The sequence below is a fragment of the Nomia melanderi genome, chromosome 1 (assembly GCF_051020985.1).
Source record: "Nomia melanderi isolate GNS246 chromosome 1, iyNomMela1, whole genome shotgun sequence".
NCBI classification, from domain to species: Eukaryota; Metazoa; Arthropoda; class Insecta; order Hymenoptera; family Halictidae; genus Nomia; species Nomia melanderi.
Window position 1 is genome coordinate 27,923,957 of NC_134999.1, and position 10,730 is coordinate 27,934,686.

The 10,730-nt window shown below is 33.7% G+C and overlaps 1 protein-coding gene across 4 annotated transcripts in view; it reads left to right on the forward strand.

The window, feature by feature from the left end:
* The window catches only part of LOC116428571 (trace amine-associated receptor 8c), a 133,287-nt gene extending 128,783 nt beyond the window's left edge, over window positions 1-4,504 (forward strand). For all 4 annotated transcript variants that reach the window (XM_031980360.2, XM_031980361.2, XM_076368121.1 and 1 more), the window contains 2 exons: window positions 679-804; window positions 1,696-4,504. In XM_031980360.2, the coding sequence (XP_031836220.1) occupies window positions 679-803 (125 nt within the window). In that variant the 3' untranslated portion in view covers window position 804; window positions 1,696-4,504. The remainder of the gene's footprint in view (window positions 1-678; window positions 805-1,695) is intronic.
* The last annotated feature ends 6,226 nt before the right edge of the window (window positions 4,505-10,730 follow it).

Genomic DNA, 10,730 nt, shown 5'->3' on the forward strand with positions numbered 1-10,730 from the left:
ATATTAAAAAATATTGTAATATACCCGATGTAAAGTTTGAGATTTCGCACTAATACTTAATACAGTGCTTACACAATAATGGCAATTTAATGGAGAACTTTTTAAAATAATGAAAAAATTGAAGTTATGCTTAAACGTTTATTGCAAAGTATCTGATTCAATATGATTAAATTAATTAAACAAACTGATGATACTAAAAAAATCTAAAAAACTTTTTATTTGTATTTGTATGTAATGTATAGTTTTATATGCTCGAGACACTTTGTCTACATAATTAATGAGAAGATACTTTTTTACAATATATACACAAATGAACATGACATTTATAAATTAATATTTCAACGGAATCATATAAACAGATAATATCATTCTTTAAACCCTTGCCATACAATGAGTGAAATTCTTGATGAAGATTTTGGGATTAGTTTAATAAACATCAATGTTGTTCAATGCACATGAATCAAAGCAAAAAACTATTTTGCTATTACCAATATATTATCTTGAAAGTAAATTTGTACTTAAAGTGGTGTGGACAATTTCTTTGCGTTTCTTCTAAACTACGGATAGAAACATTTTGCACGAGCTTACTAGCAAAAGTAAATAATATGGCAAGGGGTTAACTTAAATACTTTATTTAAAATCAAATTATATCTATTATCAGCATACTTTCTTTTTTAGGTTTAGAACGCTGTTCAATTGACCGTTGTTCAATGGCTCGGTGTTCCTCATCATCATTAACTAATACGCTACCGCTCCCTTGGGAAACCGGGCACATTGCACACAGTGATACTACACCTACGTGAGGTATTGTAGACAAATCATTTTTAATATCTTTAGATAGAGAACAAAGTACACGGCACTATGAGCTTTATTTTCTATCGTTACATCTCACTCCGTCGCATTCAGTCTCACTTCCACCCTTTGTTACTGCCGCGCAGCCAATTTAGAGGGCCAGACATAAAAATCTGTTTTTGAATGAAACCCTGTGCATAGTACAGTGTTTACATGTTTAGTGATGGAAAACCCTCATGGCTTTTTTGTCGATAGTCCTCCATTTTCGAGAAAAATGAGTTTCTAGTTTATATGTTACTGTAATAAGACGACAAATAATATTACAATAATAAAATACAAGTTATTTAGAGTTTATAATTCAAAGGAAAACAAAGAAAATGGGAATAAAAAAGAATTCTAATATAACATTAACAATTATATAACATATAAGCTTAAAACTCATTTTTCTCGAAAACGGAGGACCATTGTCAAAAAAGCCATTATGGTTTCTTATTTCTAGATATGCACTATAACATGCGTAAAGTTTAATTTAAACACAGATTTTTATGTTTGGCCCTCTCCTTGTTATCTAACTATTCATAAACTGAAAAGTCACAAGAACAAGAGAAATCGGTCCCATCGTTACATCTTATTTAGTTTCATTTACATCTTGTATTACTGTCGGCCAGTCAATAAGAACCTCGTGTCGAAACCTAGTCAAGTTCGTGTATCATAAGTGGAAGAGTCAGGAAGTATCAAAGACAAACATAAACACGTACCTTACAACTGCATATTCTAAAACTTATAAGACTAAAGAATCCAATGAAAATTAGATGAAATATGGTTTAGACAATCAGAAAACAATTCAAACTGATATTTTTGATTGAAGTTCGTTTAATGAATTGTTTAATCTTGTGTTTACAGGTAGGAATGCTGCCACGCAAACGGAGGATTTGAGATCTCCAACTCAAGTTAGTTAGTATAGCGTGGCGGCAGAATGGCATCCGATACATCGTGACGTTCAACAAGTACAACGGTCATCTCAAATTTTTCGAAACAATTCATCTTCTTTGCTACGTGGATACCCTTCGCACGTAGACTCAGCAGACGTCGAAGAAACGGCACAAATTCAATATGATTATCGACTTCAGTTGGAGAATACTCGTTTCAAGAGTATGCCTGATCTGATTCTAGATCTTGAACATAATTAATATACATGTAATCTCAGGTACTTCATATTAAATATAAGCGAGTTAGGCATGCCAGCAAAGTTTGCCAAATCAAAGCGAGGTTATCGATGATCCTTATTACTAACTGAAAAGTGATCAGAATTTTATATTATAGGGTATTATTGTCTAATGGAATATGACAGAACATACTTCTTTGAAACAAGAGGTTATGGTTTTTTCATAATTTGCATTAGAGTCAAAATAACTGCCTTCGGCATTAAAATACCAAATGAATAAATAAACAAATACATAAATAATTAAATAGAAGAATAAATGAATTAATGTAGTTCAACGTGAAGCTCTTTTAGATATGACTTTTTGCATTACATCAAAGTAATGTGAAACTAGAGAATTTTGGAGATTATTGTATATTAATGTTACCATTAGCTTTAAATGACATTAGCCTAAAAACGCATCAATGGAACTCACATATTTATTATTTGTCACAAAAACATGATCATGATAATCGCACAAATTGCAAATAAAAGTTAATATTTACCATCTTGCTTTTGCATTGTTTTATTGCTCTCTATCACTTAGGTAATAATATTCATATTGTTCTTCTTCGGGCACTAAAGTTATAACAACGTATTAATATAATTATTTTTAAATTATTTAATACAATTTCACATTTAATTTAATGTCATTTTAATTATTTATTAGTTTGCTCCTATGTTTCGGGATTTCATTATTTAATTACTTGAAAATACGGTGAATGCTTGCCAAATGAAAACGTGTGCTTTGTCACAGTAGAAATAAAGATATTGAGGGTACCTATAAAGTAATGTCGTCTCGATCCGACGTTTGTCGTTGAATCAATGTTGCAAACTTCGTGTGAAACAAGTCGATGATCTATTAGCACTAAAGTGACCTCAAACACTATCCTTGAAAGCTGCTTAAAATTACTGGAAGATTAAATATCATTTAAAAAGAATGAGTTCAAATAAACTGATGAAAGAGCATATCCGACATTGTATGCTTTACAAACTTCGTAAAGGAAACAGTGCTACGTTACAACAATCAATATTAATAGCGTTTATAAGTGTCCGCAAATGTTAATGATGGCTCACAAAACTTTAAAACAGGAACTTCGATGAGAGATCAGGAAGTCCGTCCCTTCTTAACCCTTTACGGTCCGAATTAATTTTTCCTATTCCCAGTAGTCCCGCAAAAAAAATCAGAGAACTTGATTGGAAAACTTTAGTACATCCGCCTTTCTCCCCTGACCTAGCCCCATCCAATTTTCATTTATTTAGATCTCTACAGCATTTTTTAGATAGTAAAAAATAGTTCAATTACAAAGATGTTAAAAACAGAATACAAAAGTATTTTAATGAAAAATTAAGAGATTTTTGTAAAAGGGACATACAAAAGCTCATTTCCAATTGATAAAATGTCATAGACAATTACGGCGACTATCTCATTGACTGTGTGTTTCATATATGATTTAAAAAATTTAAATAAACGTTAATTTCAAGAAACGACATTACCTATGGATACCCCTAATAGATTCATGTCTTCATTCTAGGATAATAGTATCTTTAAGAAGTGTAGGTTTGCAGGAATTCATGTTTGAAATGAATTGTATATGCGTATAATGAACCATACAGTTAATGCTCACAAGTTCATGTCGTTGTCAATTCTAAAACAAGGACAATATTTTCACAAAATAACAATTAGCGATTATTAACATCTGTAATCAGACAATTAACAGGTTCATTTTCACTCTTACAATAGTGTATTTGAGAGACTTCTGGCATAAACTTAAAATCTGCACGGGAGTTTTAAGTAATGAGATTTTCTGTCTAAGATTCGAAGATATCTAGGATACTGATACTATTTCAGTACAATATAAATCATTCACGAATCTTATTCGGTTAGTACAGATTAAGCATTCTATATCCTTCACTGCTACTGCATGTACTTAATTTAACTTGTTGGGATCATGTAACATACAATGGGGTTACTTGAAAGAGGGAAACATTATTTATTGAATATAATGTCACAGAAGGACAGGTCTTATTGTTTTTTGAGCATAAATATTTCTATGCATACGTTTGTTTCATAAATTATTCTACATGTATAATTATATTTTCATATGTGTAATTATTTCGAGTAATTATCTTCAGTTACTAAGGGTTATTCAAAAGAATTATATTCTAAGAATCTTCCACATGAAATTAGCGTTGTAAGAATTTTGTCTGTGAGACACAGTGAGCGTGAGGGACATCATATTGTACATATGTAGTAAGTACATTAGAAGTAATGATTTCGAACTAATTTGGAAATATTAAGTTTTTAAATAAAGTATTTAATAATAAAATTTCCTTAAAATCAATACACTGTAATAGAATGGGAAAAAGGGAAATTTGATATTAATATATACTCAATAATCTATAGTGTACTATTAAAATCTTTCTTGGTCTTTTTATTGGATAAATACTGTGTAGGATAATTGAAACTACTGTTGTACAAGACAAATCATAATACTAACCAAGTTTTCAGGACGTAACTTAAATTTACAGTGTATTTCGATATTTGAGTGTACGTATATTAACGTATCAATATATTGATTTGTGTAATTTTTAATGCAATCTCACTCGCAGTTACATACATTATTATTTTAATTGCCACCCGCATTACCATTTAAAATCCTAATTACCACCAGCAACAAATTACTTTTAAAAAGGATTATTAATAGAATTTAATGAATTTTATTTCAGGGGTGTGAAATTGAGAGTTCGTGAGCTCCATAGTGACCTTGCCCTCACTCTTCCATCCTATTTTTTTAACACTACATAGAGCTGCTCACACACAGTCACAGGCAGCTTCTAGAATAATGGTAGTGGAGGAACACTGATCGAGAGTCACTAACACGAAAGAAAGCAGTTCGACATCTCTAGTTTATTTTCATGTTCTGTTTATACCAGATGATATAACTTAGCAGAAGATATATGTTTCAGGTTTTTAACACTAGGTTTACGGACATTTATTGTACAGTTTATTCCATTGTCTCTAGAAAATTGGATGTTCGTTTATTCGGAACTTGTAGATTAGAGGTTTAAAAGTAGACAATTATCGAAACATTCGTACAATTGCATCAACCAAACTCGACGTAAACATTTACTAAATAATATTTGTGAAACTTAACATGCCTCAAATTGACGCGTTCCATAAACCTAGTATTGCTAAAAATACAAGACTAATTAATGCAAGGGTATCGAAGTGGATGATCACTACCTTTTTAGGGTATTTCCTCACAAGGAGAGTTATCTTTTACATATCTACTTTGACCTGTTTGAATTGACTACTACAATGCAACTCTCACGCTTGAGGAACAACAACAACAACAACAACTTAGTCCATCAAGCTAAAAGTGTACAGGAGCAAGGAGAATCTGCCGCACACTCCACCGCTGTCCTTCCAGGTAACATAGTAACCGAGCCTCTGTGTCCCCGGGATTTCATAAACATAAAAAGCTGCCGTTACGCAGAAACCAAAATCGGCGATAGTGTTCATATATCTCATTTCATCACATTTCATTTCGTTTGCGTAAAAATTCAAAACCAAACAAATTACAACCTCCAGATACAGACTACAAACTAATGGATCGTTGGTACGAAGTTACATCGTTTTTACGGAATATCTCAAACATTAATTAAAAACATACGAAGACTACCTGGCTGAATTAATAACTATATGGCACAAATTCGTAATATAGCCACAGAACACGTATAACCATCCCATTCAAACCTAAGCCTAAGTGTTCCACATTCTAAAGAGCAGGATCACCCTCACCCTTCTACGGTGTCCTGATAAGAACTCGAAACCCTATATAAACAGGACGTCGAGCCTATAGAAATCACAGTCTCACGTCCATGCACCAATGAACGCAAACTGGTATTTCTGAGAGAACAAAGAGCATCGCAGTCCAAAGCGGACAAATCAGGAATTGTAGTAAAATAACACTGAACTGGAAAAAGTAGAAAAAAAGGAAAAAGACAACCATAGCAACCCAGACAACAAATAAGAAGGACACTCGCCAACAACTAGAGGAACTTTTCGAAGTGACGGATGAAAACATACGTAACTGAATATCAGGGGAGCGATGTCGTTAATAAAACCCGTCAAAACTCATAAGACCACAATGGCCTCTCGATGCAATGTAACGGCAGTTGAGTCATCGTTCACCGCGTGGATCAGCGCGGAGGAGCACTCAGAGGAGGTGAAACCCTACCTCCGAAACTTCTCTTATCACATGCACCAACGGCATCAGTTGTGCGTGCCGATGCTGAACAGCATGCAACTTTCTGGTTTCGGGGAGAGATCACAGAAGTCCACGCAGGAACTGTGTCCGTACGGCTCAGAGACCTGGAAATGTTTGTGACCCGAGAGGTCAGCGAAATACGGAGCCTGCCACCACGCTATCGAACTATGCTTTGGCAGTTACGGCAGATAACCTTGGCAGGTATTCGCCCATGGGCAGTGACAAACTGAAGAAAGAACACGAGATTTGCAACCTTTCTCATGGAGTGGAGAAGGGGTAGCTTCCACGAATCCACCGGCACTGAGAGCGGTCGCACCCTAAGACTACTGATGCTCGATCGACAATCGGGCCAACCTCCGGTGGACATGACGGAACATTGGGTACAAGTGGGATACGCTGTCCGGATCTAAAACGACGACGACCCACTACCCACCACCACTCCACAGCTAGAGAATAAGTACACGACACCACACACTGCACTCGAATTTAGATTCCGTTGTCCGTAGGACGTTTCCCACATCACGCACATCGTGATGTTTTTTCTTAGGAGTAGAGAGGGGAAAAGGTTACGTGCGGAAAATGCTTTTTGTATGACTCTTTGGTCTTTGGTAGGAAGCGATCTATGGGTAACCTTTTAACCCTTCGTGTAAACAATTGCTTTGAAATAGACCAACTGGACTAGCAACTGCGACAATGCGTCATACCGCTACTCCTATTCATTTTTTGGGGTATGTAAATCCATTAATGTTTACCCTCATCGGTTCAAACTGAGAAAGACTCCTGTGTTGTTACGTCGGTCCACGTCAGTTAGAAATCAGTTATGTCGATTTCTTATTATTCTTTTGTCTAATCGTTTGGCATACAAAATTTTACATGGAGAGAAGGCAGTGGTTGTAAAGTTGTTTGTATCAAATTCGATGCTATATCCTTTTATTATTCGTTTTTTTTCCACCATATGCTTGGAGACAAAGGTGGCGGTGTCCAGTTCTGCTAGTTTCGTCGATGTGATGGCCTTATTTGCCTCCAGATAGTTGTTGAAAGTTAATTTCGCCTTTCCCATTCCTTTGGGAAAGAGGATTTGGTCAAAAATAACATGTTCCGGAATTTGTTGGGTTTAGTTACTTCGGGATTAACCTTTATTTCTATCAAAACCGATCTTTTGTGAGTGGTGGGGTATATACTGGTTGGTTGGTTACTGAATAGAGTGTTATTGTTAAGCTTGCGCGAATTCTCGTCTATCTTTGGAGATAGGTATTTTCTTTTCATCGATTCCTCCAACGCTTTTTTGTTGGCATTTTTTTGGGAGAAACTGTGCACCATTCTTCTTCCTTATCTATATCCACGATTGCGTTTTTCCTTACCGGAATTGCCATTGTTGAAGGAAATAATAGCATTGTGCATTGGCGACATCTATGGAACGGTAGATGTAGCCGCCAGCAGAATATCTTCGTTTATTTAACAGATCTACTATTTATGTTTTTCTTAATGGTGCTGTACAAATAATGTCAGTAATTTCAAAACATATGTAATTTATAATTTTGTCTCCATCAGATCCGATCTCATATACTACGTGCATGCGTGTTTTTAACTTTTTACGTTTGCTGATTTCGCCAAGTTCAATCATCGGTATGAATATAATTAACGCTAAAACTACCAGACGAGTCAAAATGGTCAATTCCAAAGTTCTTCTTTTTATAATAATTAAAAAGATAACAGATGTGCCTCTGAGAATTTATTAAATAAATTTATTTAGTAACATGTAAACTGAATTGCAAATCAATGGAAATCTCAGCTTTAATGCTTTCACGACCTGGAATATTATATTCAAAAGTGGCTTTCGGGTTAGAGTCGTGTCCAATAGGAAATTGTTTCCAGCATTTCGCCATCATTGCAGCTGGCTTTATGAGGCGTTAAAGATACAAAATACATACAGCGAAAAAATGTAGTGTTGCCATCTAGCAATGCATCCTTCAATACTAAGTCTATATTATCAGTGCACGCTAACTTCCTATAAAACGGATCAAAATAATGAAAATATATGACATTAAAATCACTGACGAGGAAAAGAAATAAACCGTCATCATAGATAAGACATAAAAACAGTTTAATCATCTGTACTAAACTATTTCATTGACCAAGAAATTCAAGATTGAAATACAAAATTGGATCGACTCAATAACAGAAGAAAGTTTTGTGAATGATGGAGAAACTGTCCAGTGCCAAATATGTGACAATAAAATTGTGTCAAAATAGAATGCAGTTTTAGCTAGAAATCTCGGTTTTTAAACAGTTTTAAAAATTAGTGAAATGTTGCGAGGTCAGATAATTGAAGAACTGAATGAGATTAAAGCATGCTACTGGAGCAAGTTAAAAAATTCCCCGATCACATTTTGTGACGAACGTTCGTTCTCAACTTATAAGTTGACCTTAAGCGATAAACGTCATCAATTAACACTTGAAAATCTCAAATCTTTTTGAATAATGCAATCATTATAACATGTTTCCAGTACATGTAGCATACATTTATATATGCTTGTATATATAGACATATTATTAATGCATATTCAACATATATTACTTGCATATTTTGACATATCTTAGTAGCATAAACATCCGCAATCTAACAATTAACTCACTCATCATTATATGACAAAGGATCAAAAGTCCTTTGAATTCCTAAGGGATAAGAAACAAGTTCCCTAGAAGCCTCCCAAAGATTTCTCGGGACTATGAAAACTCTTCGTTATCCCTAATGATCTCTCGAAGGTTTCTCAGGACTTTGAAAGGAGTTCCGGAAATTTCTGCGGAAGATCTCTGAAGATCCTTTGAGGTTCCCTAGGGACCCTAGCAGGTTAGTAAAAATCTTAAAAGATTTCTGAATATTTCTTAACACGTTCGCTACCAGCGTTTATTTCGATAACGACGTCCTTAATAGTAATATTTTATTTAATACAATAGATCTTCTAAACAAAGTATTAAAAAAATGAAACTGGAATGAGTCATTGAGTCCCTAAATATAATACCGTAGCCTATAACTTTAAACAACAATATCTATTAGAATAATTTAATTTTCTGTAAGTACAATATAAAATTGCGTCCGTTACAAATATGAGGCGCTGGCAGCGAACGTGTTAAGGTCGTCAGATATTCGTTCGAGAGTACAGCAAAACTATTAATGTATTATCCACCGTCTCACTATACTTTGCGATCTAAATCGTTCAGAGTCTTGATTATTCACAAACTCAATAATTCAGATTCTTAGATTATGCCATAGGATATACAATAAGATGCAATTTTGCAAACATGCTTTGAAGAATTGTTTACTCCAGTTTCTACTTGTTTAAACTGTCAATCACCTAATTAAATTGAATAATTGAGGTTCTACTGTATTTTGAGATTTTAAAAATTGTTGAATAGAATTCTTTTCTCAACACTATTGTTCTAAAGTACTTTTAACACTAAACTACCACGACCGGTCAAATGACCGGTATTAAAATTTGATTTAAAATTTTGCATTTTTTTCGATCATTTAACCTTATATCGACTTTTATATTAGCCGATTAATCGGTTTTTCAAATTTTGTCTTTCTTTTCGTTTCTTTTCTTTAAGAAAAATTTATCGTCCACCTTGTTTACCTTTATTGCATAACCGATTATATGCCAGGTTACGGAAGAAATAGTTCATTATATAATTACGGTACATTTAGTGTTAAAAACTATAAATAGGTGTATATACAAGTGGATTTCACATTTAATGTACTTTCATAGTCTAATTCTTTGGGGTTCTGAAACATTACCAACTGTGAATTAGTAGATGAAAATGCAAAAATATATTACAGGCTCTTTTTAACTTTTTGGCATGTATATATCTTTACCTTAAATGCAACAAAATTTGGTTGGTTATTAAACAAGCGAAGAAAAACACCACTAAGAATATCTGTTGATGATATTTTCTCTATCACCAAAACTTTATAAGCAGACATTCAGAAATTCGAAGTTTCAAAAGGTGAATGTAAGAACGAATTAACATTATTAGAATTACCGCGCCCCTCAAAGTGACGGGTTTCAGTTTTCTTATTTCGCAATTATTACTATATTTAAAGTATTAAATATGTTAAATAATTTTAAAACTAAATAGTTTCACTTGAATACTATAATCATTGTTTCATAATTATAAGTCCAAACAACGAGGTTTGAAGTTAAGCAATAATAATGAAACAATCAATAATATTTATCGAATAAAAATTTGTTGCATTTGTATTATACTTCAGTATATAATATAACATATTTTCGGTCATTTAATGAAAGGAATAGTTTTATCTTAATCAATTACACGAAGATAGGTGACAGACGTTGGGTTCCTTCATCTGAGTCCAGTAACCTTGACCCAATATTCATATAACTGCCTAGCAAGGCTAACAGCTCAACTTGACCCGTTACATTGACGGTATTTTGCATCCGTGG